The following is a 17,277-nucleotide window of genomic DNA, read 5'->3' as shown; positions in this document are numbered from 1 at the left end:
AAGCCAGTTTTGTTTCCCCTGTTGACGACGTCCGTCTGAGTAATCCCCACCTGGAGATCCGAATGGGGGACTGTTTTACCTCCGGAATATTTTACCCGAGAAGATGCCATCATCATTTAACTGTACAGTAGAGCTGCAGGCCCTCAAGAAAAATTACGGCTGTAGTTTACCCTTGCTTTCAGCCGTTCGCAGTACCAGCAGAGCAAGGCCGTTTTCGTTGATGTTACAAGGTCAGATCAGGCAACCAAACATTTAATAACAGTGTGAAGCTCGGCGTTCTCCATTTTTGATCGCTGTCGACACGCAGATCAATTCAGGCTGCTGTCAAAAACGAACTGAGCGTTGTACATTTTTGAAGTTTTTTATACGATTATTGGAATAAGTAACCTTACCAACTACGAAGGTACAACAAAAATGTTCCATTCTTTCACGGAAATTTACCAAACTCTTCAAATCACTATTGTATTAATATTTGTTGGCCAGAAAATGTTGTAAATATAAAAGAGTTTATTTATTGCTATAGGTTACAGCACTTTATTTACAGAATTAAAGCTAAGGACTAGAAACTTGGTGCGTATGACTTGTGGTCCAGTGTCTTCCGCACTACCGCGGCGTCAGGCGGACGTAGACGCCGTTGACTGGCCTCAGCACCAGCTCGCTCACCACCCTCAGGTCCTCCGGTTTCTCCACCGTCTCTATACGGAAATTGCGTAAGATGTACGACAGCACTGTCTTCTCTTCCAGGATGGCGAACCTCTGACCTGCAAAAATCCCATAATAATTGGCCAAAATGGTACTAATCGATATTTTACTTTAACCTTACTTTAAAAAATTGAGCGTGTGGTATGTGTAATTTAGCAGTACCAGATAGCACAAAAGTATGTTCACTACCATTGAAACCAACACGTTTTTATGAATGTGAAACTCTAGTATCTGTAGTGGAGAAGGACGTTGAACGTTAGGGGAAACTGCGCGTGAAAAAGGACCAACAGTTTGACAAAAATATGTCTGCTCTCTACAAAAGTGCATTTCGTGTCAATTACAAACAATGCGTAGTTTATAAACATTTTCATTTCCCGTTTGTTCGTATAGTTAATTTGAACGTAATGTTGCACAGGTTCCACGTCCCTCTGTCATTTTAAAATGCACCAGTATCCTCGATGCCTTCTTCTTTTCTTTACTTTTTCAGCTTTTAAATATAGATCGTAAACACAGACGTATTCTAGAAGACTCTCACTATCGGAACCTAAGTATTGGCGTATCTAGAAACCTGTGGCGTATTTGTAAGCAAAGATCTTATGACATACTTGTTTACTTCACTGTGTCTCAATATGGATCACTGTGTTTCAATATGAAACTCCGAACGGATGTTTCGAGCCAACCAGCTCAAAGCAGCATCGAATAATGCTCATCATTTGGTTCAACAGCCACCTACAGAAATTCGGTGTACAGGCATACAATATATTCACAAGCATTCCTTGCTGTTATGGAGTCTATTAAGCCTAACTAAAGCCGCTGCATAGGGAAGTGGATACTGGAAACTCTGTTACTGATTAGCTGAGAGTAACCGAAGCCGAGAGAGGTGCAGAAGCTGTTACCAAGGGAGCTAGGATAAATGAACGAAAGAAGAGAAAGAGCATGGAGGAAAAAGAAACAGGTGACGAACGGGAACATGCAACTTGAATATTCTAAAACAGCATAGTGCTAAGCTAAGAAATTTGTAGATCCTCTTTTCCGATTTACCGGAAACCTGAACTCTTATCATTCAGGTACACTTTCCTCTTAAAGGAATGAAGTTTAATTCACCAAACTTGTCACATATAATTAGAAGGATCTTATACATCTCCCCTGCCTACTACTTTCTGAAACTTCTAAAATATGATGATTAAAGCAAGTGTTTATTAATCCTCATTTGTATATATACTTCTCGTAGTAAAATAAATTTTGTTATTTTTCACAGATTAGCATCAGAAAGTTAAACTGGATGTATAACATACGTCCCTGAATGTTGTATGTAGCCTGACTGTTTTCCTAAGCTGTCGAGTTAGTGGTAGCAAAGGAAATGGAACGCCAGTGAAATAGTGTTCTGTTTTTTAGCCTTTTGTAATTTTTTTAACAACACCATAGTATAATAAATACACATGTAAATGATTTTCTCAAAAATACTTTGCCTAATATCGGCAATTATTTTTACAAAATTTGAGCTACTTGTGCGTTTGATATCAGTATTACTGTGAGGGGAAGAGAATTTTAAAAAAGCCGTCGGTTCAGGGACGAAGCCCCTTAAGTGCCTAAATGAAGAGGAAGTATGAAGAAAGGTGAGAGAGACGGTCAACAAAGCATGTCGCCGTAAAATATTCTTCTGATGAAGCCTCCTAGTGCAGCTTTGTAGTTACAGAAGGGACCTGTTACACATAATACGAGCCCAAGGACTGGGAGATTTGTGTTTCCACAAAATATGGAAACTTGCACATTCAAACAATGTAATAATCTAAAAAGCTTCTAGACAGAACTTTATTATTATTATTATTATTATTATTATTATTTTTTTTTTTTTTTTTTTTTTTTTTTTTTTTTTTTTTTTTTTTTTTTGCAGATGGAACTGACCAACACGTAATTCAAACGCCTAAATGAAGGCTCTGAACAGGTCAATCAGACAAATCATATGCCTTTAGGATATATTGTCGAGCAACAACGTAGGGGACACTTCGCTACCAAACCCAAATTGAAGCAGTTTACTGCGATTGAGTTGACTTTCCCGGCGTAATAATTCTTAATAGTCTCCTCGGGTTTGCTACCGGATGCTAGTATCCAGTAGCTAAGCCGAGGAAACTACCAGGAACCATTTCAATGTCTGCCTGTAGGTCGGTCAAGGCACTGGTTCTGGATGCAAGCTTTGATGGGCAACGTAGCTTTTACTATTCTAGCCTTGCCTAGGTAGGCTGCAATACGTGCCAACACAACCAGCTCCTGGAGCAGATGCCGTTCTATTCACGTTCAGAGCCGCACATATCGCCAACTTGTGAGGAAATACATTAATGCTTTCATCATAACCATCATCTCCTTCCAAGAGTTAGGTATTATAGTCTTCTGTTCCAGGCTCCATCATCCATCCACCTCTTAAGATGTTCGTCTTGTTATCGCTAATTGTGAAAAAAATTAGAATAAGTTAAGTTACCAGAGTACAAGTCACCCTGCCAAAGTTCTGGTTGTCTGAAAGCAATAGTAACAACTAGTAAAGTTACACTTTGATAAGTTTTACTAGGGTGCACATATTATTGTTTTATCTCCAATTTTAGTGTATTGTGGAAAGATGTGTTGGATGATGCACTCAAGAGTAAAGTGACCCTATGATTAATTTTACTAGAAAAGCAGTGTTTTAGTCTCAAATTAGTTATGACGTATCATGGTAAGGTGTCGCTTATTTTGGATTCAAAATAAGTAAGTCATTGTTTAGTGTGTACTTTCCATCAGTTTCGCCACGGTAAACGTAGATATATTTTATAAGTATGATATAGTTGTATTTTACTTTAATTACATCCTTCCAATTGATGTACCTAACATTATTATTGATCAAAAATGTCACATTTAGGTACTGTGTTAATGATCCATAAATATCATTAATGTAAGTTAGCCTTTTAAGGTGGAAAACATACTAAATCCATCAGTAAATAAATAAGTTTCTAAACTTTCGTAAAGGAGTGTACTACATACGTAGATGCCCAACATAGGACTTATTATTACAATGTATAACGTATCTCGTATTTGCGGAAGACGTCGGGGACTTGAGCTAAGACAGCCTGCAAAGACCTCGTCACACAAAGAAACAGCAGAAAATATGGATTAAAATCTGCAGAGATGAAGAGATTAGCGTAACACATTTAAGATTGTATATAACATGATGTAATATAAATATTTCGAAATGAGGTATCGTAGAGAAATTATTGTTATCTTCATCACTGATGTTACAAGTTTGAGGCAAATTACAAACTATAGCTCTTAAGATACGCATCAGACACTGTCTCAATAAACAAGCAAACAAGAAATTTGACACTACTACGTCTACTAACTACTTACTTGGTCTCATGACGTAACGTAGAGGAATTAAAGCTTTATCATGTCAATTTTTTTCAGTACATGGAGTTGCTTTGTAACAGTATGTAATCAGAGACTACCATAATATTTTAATAGAGAATCTTTGTGGTGCAGAGTGTAGCAACGTTGTCGTTGGGACTGCTTACCTATGCAGTTGCGAAGCCCGGCGCTGAAGGGCACGTAGGCGTAAGGGTGCCTTCCCTGGGCGTTCTCTGGCAGGAAGTTGTCAGGGTTGAAGCGCTCCGGGTTCGGCCAGTGTTCAGGATCGCGGTGGACTTTGCGGATGTGCAAAAGTAACATTGTTCCCTTCGGTAGGTGGTAACCACCTGCCAGATGGACAAATCAACCATGAGGCTTATCATCACCATACATCACCATGTTGAAATTAAACCGCTGTACGATAAAAAAATTGAGATGGTCGAAAAATGCAAATATCTTGGAGACTGGATCAGCTGGAATGCCCTCGAGAAAAAGTTAATGGAGTCCAGAATAAGTAAAACTGAATGACGTTCCAGCTCACCCAAAACACATAACAAAAAGTCCCTGTCATGGAACGTAAAAATACGCATTACAATAATGCGAAAAACTACACTGAAATTTTTACACCGGAAGGATACACAGAAAAAATGCTCTGTACAAATTAATGCTGCTAAGGCGCACTGCAGTATTCAATTTACTCATTTCTGCAGCACGAAGAACCGCTTATGAAAGCGGTTTGTGGAGCGCTAGTGCATGAATCGGCGAATAAGCAGATCCAGCCGCGACAAGCGAACTCAGCGCCACGTAGAGCGAAGTCAAAAGTGCACACGAACGAATTTTAAGCACTTTAGCAATGCCAAAAATGTCCCAAACCATCGATTTTTTTAATAACTACCATTTCATATAGTCAATTAACTTGTTGTAGATGTAATTGTTGCTCAAGCGACTAGCAGAGGAAAAAAAAAACAAGGCAATTTTTGATTTTACAGGCATCTCCCACCAATGGGAACTTGAAATTGTTGACATTAAATATTTTATAACAATTACTGTAGCACAGTTATTATGATAATTTTTGAATAATTTTTCATTTTACTAACAATGAAACAGCTCCTTGATTATTATATGCAGTTGTTACAAACGTACAAGGTGTCTGTTAGATCAGTAAATAAACATTTTACTTACATCAAGCACAACTGACAAAAGAAAAAATTAATGCGTACAGATACTTCAGTCATTCCTAGGTTCAGTTAGGCAAGATTGGAATTGAGTAAGAAATGGTCATAGCGTTGTTCGGCGTATTGTGCTGCATGGTAGGTGTACTGGATGAAATTCGTAAAATATGGTGATGCAAACATATGATGAAGAAATGACTGAAGTTTACTGTCTGATAACTTTCTGAATAATGCTCCTCACTATTGAATTTTTTCATTCTATTTTTTTAATATATAATTTATGCGGGGCTGAACCACGCTATTACTTCCAGATGGAACCAGAATTTCTTTTCGTCGTCTTCCTAGAGACAGGGGTGTCATTATGTCCAGGCCAACAAAAGCAATGAATTATTTTCTGTAAATGGTAAGGTAATAATAATAAAAAAAAGAGGTTACTGAGTAATAATTTGGCAGCATGCAGGTAGTCATTCTACACAGATTTTGGCTTTCTGCACAATGCAACGTAGTATGGCTTACTAACTGTGAAATCATGAACACATGGGGTTGATGGCAAACCGAGGTTGGTAAAACATTCGCAACGAAGTAATCATTTTAAGAGTTTCAAACCGTACATAAACTTGTTTTTATTTATTTTTTCTCTTTTCTCTTTTTTTTATAAGTGAACCAAACCAACCAGGAAACACTATGGCTTGTGGGTGAAGCCTATATATTACTTATATTACTGTCAATAAAGATGTCGAATATTCAGAAAAATAATCACCGATTAATAATGCTTATGGGGTGTAGGCAGTCGTTCTACGTTGATTTTAATGTACAACACAATGCTACATGTTATGTTATGGTAGTTGTAAAATCATGAGCGCTTGGGGATGATGGCGAACAACGGTCTCCATACTGGACGCAAAGAAAAAGTCACTAAACTGGGATAAATTTCACCCAAATTTATACGTGAGCATCTATGGACAAACTACTAATGAACTATGAATCCTGATTGATCAACGAATGAAATATCAGTGGTTCAGTCTCACACGAAGTCAATAGCTCACACTATACTCTTGCCGGGAAGTTTACTAAAAGGAGCAAAATTAATGTACCTAAACGCACTCTTATAGCGAAAATGACGCTGAAAGATACCTGCAACTTAGACGAGACAGCCCTACAGAGAATGTCCGTCACCTTACCACGCCGAAACCATAGTCCCTGGCATCACGGATGCACAGAAACGGCTCCACTTTCTAAAGAGTGGAGGGGGAAAAGGACGCGTTCGGCCTGACCAGTCAACGCACCACAAATAAGTAACCTGACGTATATCTTAGACTCATCTCCCAGCATTCATTCCGTGCTAACCTTGCTAAATTAAGGTTGCCAATGGCTCTAATCTACTCGTCCCCTGTGATTACCCACGCAAGCGTTCAGACTTACAATATACTTATTTTCATTCAGTCACGACTACAGAAAGCGAACACAAACTCCGGAAAGGATGTGTATCAATAAATAAATGAACGAGTAAGCCCATCCATTCTCCGGAAGCTATTGGTTTGCGGAATAATTAAATACGTCACAAGAAAGTCTCCGTTACAAATAAGCAACATGCCTCAGAGAATGTAATCGTAATGAAACGGTACTTATGAAACCCTTTCATGTAACAAGCTGGTACACGGTTTCAACTTAATGGTCAGTACTGTTTACTTCTGTTCTAACAGTAGACAGTGGAGACTTGCAAACTGGAATACCAGTAGGCAAGTCGATTATTTGACAAATAACATAGAACGTTAAGGCATATTCATAACTAATAATATTCTGTGAATGTTACGACACTCTTTTTGAACGTACGTACTACAAGTGGTACTCTCATTGGTGAAAGAGTCGACAGATGAAATATTAAACAAAGTGTTTTACATACCTACTTCTACGTCCTGGGTAACCTTTCGGCCTACGAAAGGCACGCTGGGATAGAGCCTGAGCGACTCCTTGATCACCATCTCCAGATACTTCAAGTTGTTCAGGTCCTGCATCGAAGGATTCCGTCGGGCATCCCCTCCGAAGACATCATTTAGCTCTGCGTAGACCTTCTCCTGCAATCATTATTGCAATTGTACGGATCAGATAGTGAGAGAAGGAAGTAATGATTACGCAAAAGCGAACTGTTGCAGTAATATGCAGTATTCATCCGTGGTTATGTAGTAAGCTCCTCTGCAAGGAACTATATAGCGTATAGTATGATCTATTAATGGTTTTTCCTACAATTAAGGAATATGTTTTCCTCAAACGTGTTACATTTTATTTATAAAGTTTCTGCTTTGATCACTTTGAAGGTATGGGTACATAATACATTGACGGCAAAAAAATCCCAGCACCAAGAAATAATTAACGTAGAGTACAGACATTTCAGGGATTACTTTCTCTAGGTAATGTGTTTAAGTGATTGACATCTTAGGTCACTGGAAGCGCGAGCTAAATCATTATAAGTCTGAAATGCTGGTACATGAATAACTGGTGTAACGACCAAAATGTTGAATGCAAGCCTGCAAGCGTGGATGCGTTTTGTTGTACAGGTGGCCGAGGTCAGTTCGTGGGATGAAGTTCCAAATGTTCAAATTTGTATGAAATCTTATGGGACTTAACTGCTAGGGTCATCAGTCCCTAAGGTTACACAGTACTTAACCTAAATTATTCTAAGGACTAATACACACACACCCATGCCCGAAGCTCCGCCGGGACCAGCCGGATGGAGTTCCATGCTTGTTGCATTTCGTCCGTCAAGACAGGAATGGTTAATGCTGATTGTGGATGGCGCTGGGTTTGTCTTCTCATTATGTCCCGCACATGCTGTATTGGAGACAGATCTGGTGATCGAGTAGACCAATGCAACACGACAACAATCTGCAGAGCATGTTGGGATACAATAGCGGTATGTGAGCGAGCGTTATCCTTTTGGGAAACGCCCCCTGGAATTCTGTACATGAAGGCAGCACAGCAGATTGAATCAGCAGGCTGACGTACGAATTTGTGGTCAGGGTTTGTAGGATAACCACGAGAGGGCTTCTGCTGTTATACGACATCGCACTCCAATTCATAACACCAAGTGCACGTCCAGTGTGACTAGGACGCCGACTGGTTGCACATGCTCACTTGCCCTCTTACTAACAAACACAAGGCCATCACTGCCAGCGCGGGAGAACCAGATTTTATCAAAAAACACAGCAGACCTCCACTGTTATCTCTAATGAGCTCTCGCTAGACTCCACTAAAGTTGGAAATGGAAGTTGTTTGGGATCAGTGAAATGCATGTCACAGGGCGTCTGACTTGGAGCTGCCCTTCAAATAACCGATTTGTAACAGTATCAGTTGTGTCGGAACCGCGCGACCGCTACGGACGCAGGTTCGAATCCTGCTTCGGGAAAGGATGTGTGTGATGTCCTTAGGTTAGTTAGGTTTATGTGTTTCTAAGTTCTAGCGGACTGATGACCTCAGTTAGTCCCATAGTGCTCAGAGCCATTTGAACCATTTGAATCAGTTGTGTCACTGTGGTTCCAACCAGTGCTCGAATCCCTGTTGCAGAGGCAGTACGATGCGCCACAGCCATACACCTCTCGGTAGCGCTACGTGGCTGTCCGGAACCCGGTCTTCTCGTGACCGTGCCCTCCCGAAACCACCGCTGCCAACAGTCACGTACACGGTAACTAACGCTTACGACCATCACAAGGTGTAAACCTGATTTACATCCTGTAAACATAAGTAACGCCACTCTTGTGCGACTGTTGCTAAATTTGAATATACAATATTTTTCAGATGCAAAAACAAGCCTACCAACTTTCGTTTGTGTCAATAAACTCTTTCTTCGTGTTGGCATCTTTTTTCCGTGTTATGGTGTTTTAGATGAAAAGCAGTGCTTCCTTATAAAATATGCGTACATTTCACTTATGGCATTCTTGGCTCCTTTTTACCTATTCTGAAAGCCACTGCTTTTTCTTTCTTTTTCATCCTAGAATCGAAAAAATTTTGCAATTTTTCGCGTTTTTTAAGCTCCTTGTTTCTCACCCAGTGTTTATGTTACCTCCACTTCGTCTCACTTTTGAATACTTCACAAGAGAAAGACACCTTTAGTTTCACGTGTTCCGCACTCACCACAATATTTATTTTTATTTGTTTGTTCTCTTTGTAGGTTGACAACTTGTGAATGTGATAAAATGAACCTGAATAAGCCACAAACACCAACGTCAGGCTATTAGTAGTGTCACGTAGATTAGTCTCCGGAGACGCTCTCTGGGGATGGATTCTGTGACTACGAACATCTATACTCCCTATTTATTGGCCTTTGGAATTAACTATTTAGCCAGAGGACTGAGTAGCTACACATTTGATACACAGTGTGATATATGCAGCGTAGACATTGGAAATTAATTCCAGGTAAATTTCATGATACACTTTGTACGTTGACGCATTCAGTGCAGTCCATGTACCACAACTTCTTACTCTGCAGCCTTTGTGTCTGACTTATAAATGTGATATCCGCTTCTTTCAGAAACTGAGCAATACTGACATAGTCTGTTGTGGTCAGCTGTCGAAACAGGTCCGTCACAGATGAAGGGTTGGGAATTAAGGCTCTGATCAAGGCCTTAAGAAACTTGTGCCGTTACCTATCATAGCGTGAACACCCTAGTGTCACATGTTTGAGGTCTGTAATCTCAGTTGTGTGGACTTTGCAATTTGGAGATGGCTGAACTTTTATCTTATAAAGATGTGAAGGGTAACAGCTGTGACACAACCGGATGCACATATGGTAGTAGTATGACGTCTGGCTAGTTTTATTTGAAAGAACCATGTTTTCGCGAAATATTCTGCATTTTTGCGACATAATATCTTCCTTTGGACTGTTGTGAGTTCTCACACGTCTGTGAATGTGCTAATATATGTAACACTAGTCATCACATAAATAGGCTGTTTAAGAGCAGAGAAATAGGTCGCGAATAAATTATCAGTTAACAGCGGTGTGTGTCTGTTGACAGAGGGAGAGAGAGAGAGTCAGACAGACAGAGAGAGAGACAGAGAGACAGAGAGACAGAGAGAGAAGAGAAAGAAACAAAGAGATTGGATTGTGGCAAAAGGAGGATAGAGAGAAAAGTGTGTGTGTGCGTATGTATATGTGTTTGGGTAGGTGTGGGTGACTGTAGAGCAATGAGGATGTCTTAGATGTCCAGCAGAGATGTGAGCGATGGCGGTGAGACAACAGTTTTAGATTCGATTGTAGAAGGTCGGAAGGTGATTATGGAAAAGAAACTACGAGTAGATAGTACAGGTGAGAGGGAGGAGAGGGGTGGCGTTGGTCATGGTGGGTGGATGACACTTATAGAGGTTTGCTCATATGGCTAAATTTAATGTTGTATTAATTGGTCTATTAGTTTAAAAAGTATATGGCTAGCTAGGTTTGTCTCATCGTTTATGAGTTGTTTCTTTTCTGTTACAATTGTGTGAATATTTTGGTAGTACTTTGTTGGGCGACAAGCTCTTTGTTTGTTGTTTATCCTTGTGTTTCTGGTTGTAATTTTATGTTGGTAATGGTGAAAGTGTGATTTGCCCTGTACTTCCATTCTCTTACATGTTATTTGTAACTTATGTCAAATTTTCTCCTAATTTGACCTATACATTTTCCATCACACATTACATTTCAGTTGGTGTAGTCGTGATTTATGGTACAGACCTGATTTTCTGTTGATTTTGGAAGGAATTTTAGAAATGAATCCCACTTTTTATGAGCTACATTCACGCTTTTGGTATTTGAAAATATTTCATATCATGTTGTTGTATTTGTATACTACCTTCTGTTTTCGTTTTCATTCTCACTGAAGTATAATATAAAATACAGGTATATGATTACATCTCTACATATGTCACCCACTGACTGTCGCCCCAACCCTCCCACTCAGTTCCCTTTCACCACTTCCATCTTCTTCCAGTTTCCCTCCCTATAATCATTTTCCCACACGCAAATTCGAACTACTACCCTCGGTTCCCACTTCACTCATATCTCTGATGAACTTATAAGACGTATTCACTAAATTACGCTCACAAACACAATTCCCCCTCTCCCCCGCACACACACACACACACACACACACACACACACACACACACATGATTATGACAAAAATCATGATACCCACTTCTCTGCTGAACATCTCAGACATACCCACTATTTTGCACTCATCACACTTCCACTCCCTCCCCGCCACCACAAACAAGTCTTTTCTCTCTACTGCCCCACCACGCAGTTTAATCTTTCCCTCTCTTTCTCTTCTCTCTCCACGCGCGCATGAACACAAACACACACGTAGAAGACTATGATGAAAAAACAGCGTCATTCACAGGTTAGTAGCACTCACAACATACACGGAAAACAAATGAATAAACATAAGCACTGAGCTGAGTGTGAAACACGTGGAAGTTTTACAAAACTGAGGTGAAGTGGAAATAACGCCAAAGCATCGTCAGCAAACGTGGTTTCAAAAAATGCGTAAAACTGCCAGAGGTTAATGTGTAACTGAGTTTTGTTTCAACTTCACCCTCCGCTAACAAAGAAGGAAACAGCAGTAGTTTGCAGAATATGTGAACAAGAGGCATGAGCACCGTAAGCATGCTAAACACAAATTTTATGCGGAAATTAAGTTTTTAATAAAAAAATACAAAAATGTACCAACATATTATCTGTCCGTATTTGAAGTATGACTGCAGAAGATGCTTTATAAGTAAAAACGAAACGCATCTGGTGTAAAATACGATTTTACTGATGTATGCTTAAGACGGGAAAACAATTAATAGTTGATTATAACAACTGTTGCGGAACATGGACATGGAAGCGAACATGTAATCTATCACATTTTGGGAAGAGTGTTAATGTCCACAGGTACAACACCTGGCGTAAAAATGACATTCAGTGTCCATAACTAAGTTCTCAGTGACTAAGGATGGAGTTTAATACTAATCTTCAATCATTTGCAAAATAAAATAAACTTTACGAGGGGTAGCAAACAAAATTTTGAATCATATCTTAATTAATTTTACTGAATAGTTCCTTTGGTTCAACAGATAAATATTTTGTTAGGCAATGGAAGCATCTTTAGTGCAACAGAAAACAGTTTTACATTTTTAACATGAGTTAAGACGGGGACTTATATATTGGTTGTTATTAATTATTCAAGAATCGTGATGCTCAGTAACACAAAAAAAGTCATATATTAGTGGTCTATAAGAAGTCACATTTCTGATAATTTCGACAGAAACTATTCACGTATCTATGACACCTACGAAAAAGGGAAGTACATTACTAAGGAAATGTACTCATGTATTTTCCATTTCACCACTAATTTGCTCACCTGAACATCTGGATGATGGCCCAGCAGAAAAAGCGTCCAAGCCATTCCGACCGACGTAGTGTCATGGCCCTGGAAAACAAAAACACTGTGTTACAGTCGGCGACTCCACTTCATTCATGAGGTAAAACTGTAATAATTGTCTATGTAATGATAAATCAGACGTGAAAATGTTTTCTACCGCATACGAATGAAAAGCACAAGAGCAATTAAAACAGATACCTCATCCTCTCGGAAACGACTAAGCTAACTCCTGGAGGAACTACAATCGATATTCATTGACGCCCATGCACGCTGCATCATTTAAGACATGGACATACGGCATGAACAGTGTTGCTGTTCTCGCATAAACTACAGGCAGATGGAATCCTATCGTGGATACATCGGCCTGAAACCTATCGAATTATTTGGATGACTTCGACTGAAAGACGCTGTCTGTCGTTATCACCTCCTTCACAAAATGTAAACGGTCGCTTGGCGTAATGGTGTAGCGGTTATTACCACAACGTTATAAAGAGCCAAATTGCTTTTAGTTATGGATATTTTTCTTTTTGTGTGTTTTTATAACTTTCCTCATTTATATCCTGCAAGAGAGCCCACTCCTTTTTTTTTTTTTTCGAGGATAAAGTGGAGGTCCAAAGCATTCTAACCGCAGATTTTGGACGCTCTATTTTAGTACCAGCCTTCCCGTTCATAGGGCAAAGATTAAATGCCAGTGTGACATTAGTAAATAATAGCCTTTTCATCGAGCAAAGGTAAATGCAGAAATATAAAGATTAAGCTTTACCTGCAGATGAAGCATGGCTGTTATTTATATTTCTTGTGTACCGACGAATAGTACGAGAAGATAACTGCATCTCAGTCTTCTGGGCAATAAAGTTGTGCTTGGAACTCGACACGTATGAACTGTTTCTCGTTAAACAACGCGAGAAATAATGTAATAGCTTACCATGGCTAAATACGTAACATGATAATAGATATTTTCTTGATTTCATGTCCGTATCGCTTAAATATACGGCTGGCAACACTTAAGAGTTCTCACTTAAACGATATCATTAAATACGCCCCGCAGACCAAAGAAAAAGTATGAACTTAGTTTAGTTTGAGCTACTGTATCTTTACAGATCCAGCGAGTGAACATTGTGCCTGAACTGTGGTGGACGACCTGCTTAACTAAGGGTCTACGTGTAACTGAGAGATTAACGATAGTGATATGAGAATCTAATTAATATCTCATTGCGTTCAATAGTGTTCAAGATATTTAAACAATGCTAAACTCAGTCGTATCAGACAGAATGAAACAAAATGCCGAGCCAGGGTCAACGTGAATTTCGAATTAAATTTCATTTCACATAATCCCGTCTATATCTGGTGAGCGTTTTAGGCAGTCCTTTACGTTAACAGACAAAGAAAAGGATAATCTTCCTCTTAGCAATGGGCACAGTTAGATTTCAGAAAAAAATTTTCTCTTAAGTTCATTTAGTATTGGTAGAAACAAGTATTCTTCGCTGACCTCAAACATGAACGTGTCGACTTCCTCTTGTATTGCCTCATCAGTGAGTTTCTGTGATGCCTCAGAAGCTTCCAGCAGCATGTCCAGAAACGCCACTCGCCGCTTCCTCCCTGTAAAACATGATATCATTCGTCGGAGAACTTCACGTAATTTCGCTTATAAGACACCAACGGAAGTCGACTTACCAAATTCGTCAATACTGTCTGATGTTGTCTTCTGCTTATTTGATTGCCTCGACAATCTCCTTTCATTAATTACCTGAAAATGAGAGAAAAAAGCGATTTAGCAATTTATTGTGAAACAATGGACGTTTACGGGCGCAGGAAATTGAAAAATAACCTATGACTGTAAAACTCCATGTAACTCATTGGAATAATAAATCTTTCTTAAGTAATTCTCTTTGAGCCTGTACGAGATGTATGATGGACGAAGCAAAAGTGAAGCACAATCTACCTTGGGTACCGGTGCTCTAACTTTACTCGTCATTGTTTCGTGCAAAGAATGCAGCCCCTCAACCGTTTGAGTTCATTGAACATTTCCGTTGGGCTTTCTTCCGGCCTATACTGACGGTCGTGTTACGATCCTGTTAGAGTGCTCTGAATTCATCCGATGTCTTCTGTGATTCCTGGCCGAATTAAATCCCAAAGACTTTACCGACACTCCACAATATCTCGCAGTAGTGTCTTGCATGCTGTTAACTTTACGGATGCACTGCAACATTCACGAATACAAGTGTTCTATTCACTTTCCCTACGGCTAATATAATTCTTCGTTCAAAAATATGTAGCTTACAAATATTACTCCTACTGTTCTAGAAACGATGAAACTTTCTTTCTTTATTTTACATGCATCAGAAAGGAAAATTAGATCCAAACACTGGTAGACACCACGACACCAAAGGTTCTGAAATTCAGAGACTAGGATGAGAATGTTTGTGCTCCGGTCAGTTTGCTTCTCTCAGTTTATGTGGTGAACACTTGAGGAAATGAGATGTGGAAGGTTTTAACTTTAGAGAACGAATTCCATGTAAGACGTACCAAATGAAAGGAATATTTAGTTAGAATGATACCGGTGTAAAAGAGAAACTTTGCTCTTTCTGCGGAGCTGTGACCATGACTTAGTCACAGCGTGGCTTATAATTTTGTAAGTAGAGCATTATTTTACTCTATAATGTATCACTGAAAATATTTGAGCGTAGGGTGCCTAGACATTGGTGCGTCACCACTCGCCAGTCACACAGCAGATGATATTTCGTACTGAGCTGCAACACAATTGAGTGACATACTAAAATCTATATTTCAAGCTCAGTTCGACCTGTTGCTCTGCAGGGTTTGAGAAATTTTTGCTACCCACACATGACTTTTGTTATCATTATAAACACAGTCCACGGTTTCTTGCGTTCTTGAAACACGTCGCATTCATTCAGCTTGCTGTATACATTCTGAGTATTTACGTTAAGTTGCACATTCGGACATGCTCTTCTTACTTGTGGCGTTTTAGTATGAAAGTACCTTTTTAGTGAACCCTTGTAGGATTTCCACATTCTTAAAGAACTGTTTTCCCGCAGCAGTCTTCTTGTAGATAAAATCGCTGTGTAGCCATGGCGACAGACCTCGCTTAATGGTCATCTCACTGGTACTGAAAAGAAGCAAAATTACCCTCTTTTAAAACTTTGATCAGTTTATGGTTGCTCCGGTAAATCTTTCTGATACTACTGGCATATCTAGAATCAGCTCATTAAAGGACTTGCTTATTCTTATAAATGAAGTTTCTGGGTACTGAATCTTGACGTGTGATTAGATGCAAGTATCGTACAATTTCCATTTCTTTCCGACTTACAAGGTGCATGGGGTGCTAAGACGAAAGTATAAATTAATTCATAGACCCAAACAAAAAGCTGCGAAAGCTTACCTGTAGACGGCAGACACGTACGCAGACTGAGAGCCTCTCTGGGCGTCTACAGAAGTTCCCATCGCCGTTTCTAGAAAAAAAAAGACGAATCAGCTGTACAGTTAACATTACCACTCCAAGAACTTTAAAAAAATTGGGAACAGCTGAATGGGTTGCTTATAGTGGCAGTCATTATACAGAGTGTCGGGGCTAGAGATATGCAAAAACATTTGATAATTTTTATTTTGGCTGGAGCCATAGTAATCGTAAATTTTTTGAATGATGCTTCCACCGTTTGGCTATAATAATTTTTATTTTATGGTTATATCATCGATAGAAATTGTCTGGTATTACTCGATCATTTAGCTTGTCTCATACGTTGCCAGTTTAATGAATAACCTACAGATTTAACCACTGAATTTTTAGATACTATTATCAGAGTGACCGAACAATTGTTGTTTTATACTTGAGAAAATACTTTATACTGTGCATTTATTTTCTTATGGAATTTTACCATTTTCTTAACCGCATGCAAATTGCAGTGCAGATGTTGACGAAGAACTTACTCAAGCTATTTCACAATGCATGTTATGGATGAGAGTACACTACTTTTATTAGTGCTTCAATAAGTGTTATAACATGGACTCTACAGAAGTTTTATTTTTTCGTCAGATAGAATGGATTTGAGTCCAATAATCTCGTGAATTGTGGTTCCCATCCTTTGGGGACCCACTTCTTCAGACTACCCCTTCCCCCTCTGTTCCCGGTCCCTCCCTTCCAGTGTCACGTCTATCTGGTTTGAATTACTTCTCACTTTCTGTTGACTCCACAGCTGCATCCATGTTCCTTCCCCCTTCCCTCCATTCCGTCACCACTGTGTTGTGGTTTTCTTGGTGGACTGTGCTGCTAAGAGGGACATATGGGAGTGTCTGCGTAATGCGATACATATTACTACTCGCCTATACAGCGCATCCTGATTTACACAATTAACTGTATTATGAGGTAGAAATTCCATGATTGTTACAAATATATCATGACACGACTCTTGACGATGTTTACATGTGAACTCTAATAATGGACCTCCATGTAAACACTGTTAAGTACCGATAAATACAGAGATGACGTAACCATCACACGAAATAAAAAGTTCAGCTGTCTTGCTCCCTAGCACACCACATATCACATTGAGCACACTGCGATGTCTCTCTGACGATCTCTGGAAGATCACTTCATCTATGCCCATGTCGCTTATTTTCCA

General features: G+C 39.3%; 1 protein-coding gene across 1 annotated transcript in view; it reads right to left on the bottom strand.

The window, feature by feature from the left end:
* Positions 1-511: 511 nt before the first annotated feature.
* LOC126094671 (cytochrome P450 4C1-like) overlaps positions 512-17,277 on the bottom strand; it is a 48,652-nt gene continuing 31,886 nt past the window's right edge. Inside the window, exons 5-12 of the mRNA XM_049909181.1 lie at positions 16,041-16,110; positions 15,641-15,767; positions 14,315-14,387; positions 14,130-14,239; positions 12,620-12,688; positions 7,150-7,321; positions 4,242-4,421; positions 512-761 (exon numbers count right to left, since the gene is read on the bottom strand). Coding sequence (XP_049765138.1) covers positions 604-761; positions 4,242-4,421; positions 7,150-7,321; positions 12,620-12,688; positions 14,130-14,239; positions 14,315-14,387; positions 15,641-15,767; positions 16,041-16,110 — 959 coding nt within the window. The 3' untranslated portion in view covers positions 512-603. The remainder of the gene's footprint in view (positions 762-4,241; positions 4,422-7,149; positions 7,322-12,619; positions 12,689-14,129; positions 14,240-14,314; positions 14,388-15,640; positions 15,768-16,040; positions 16,111-17,277) is intronic.

This window comes from Schistocerca cancellata, chromosome 8 (assembly GCF_023864275.1).
Source record: "Schistocerca cancellata isolate TAMUIC-IGC-003103 chromosome 8, iqSchCanc2.1, whole genome shotgun sequence".
Lineage (NCBI taxonomy): Eukaryota > Metazoa > Arthropoda > Insecta > Orthoptera > Acrididae > Schistocerca > Schistocerca cancellata.
The sequence above is the reverse complement of the archived record's forward strand: the minus strand, read 5'-3'. Positions and strand labels throughout refer to the sequence as shown.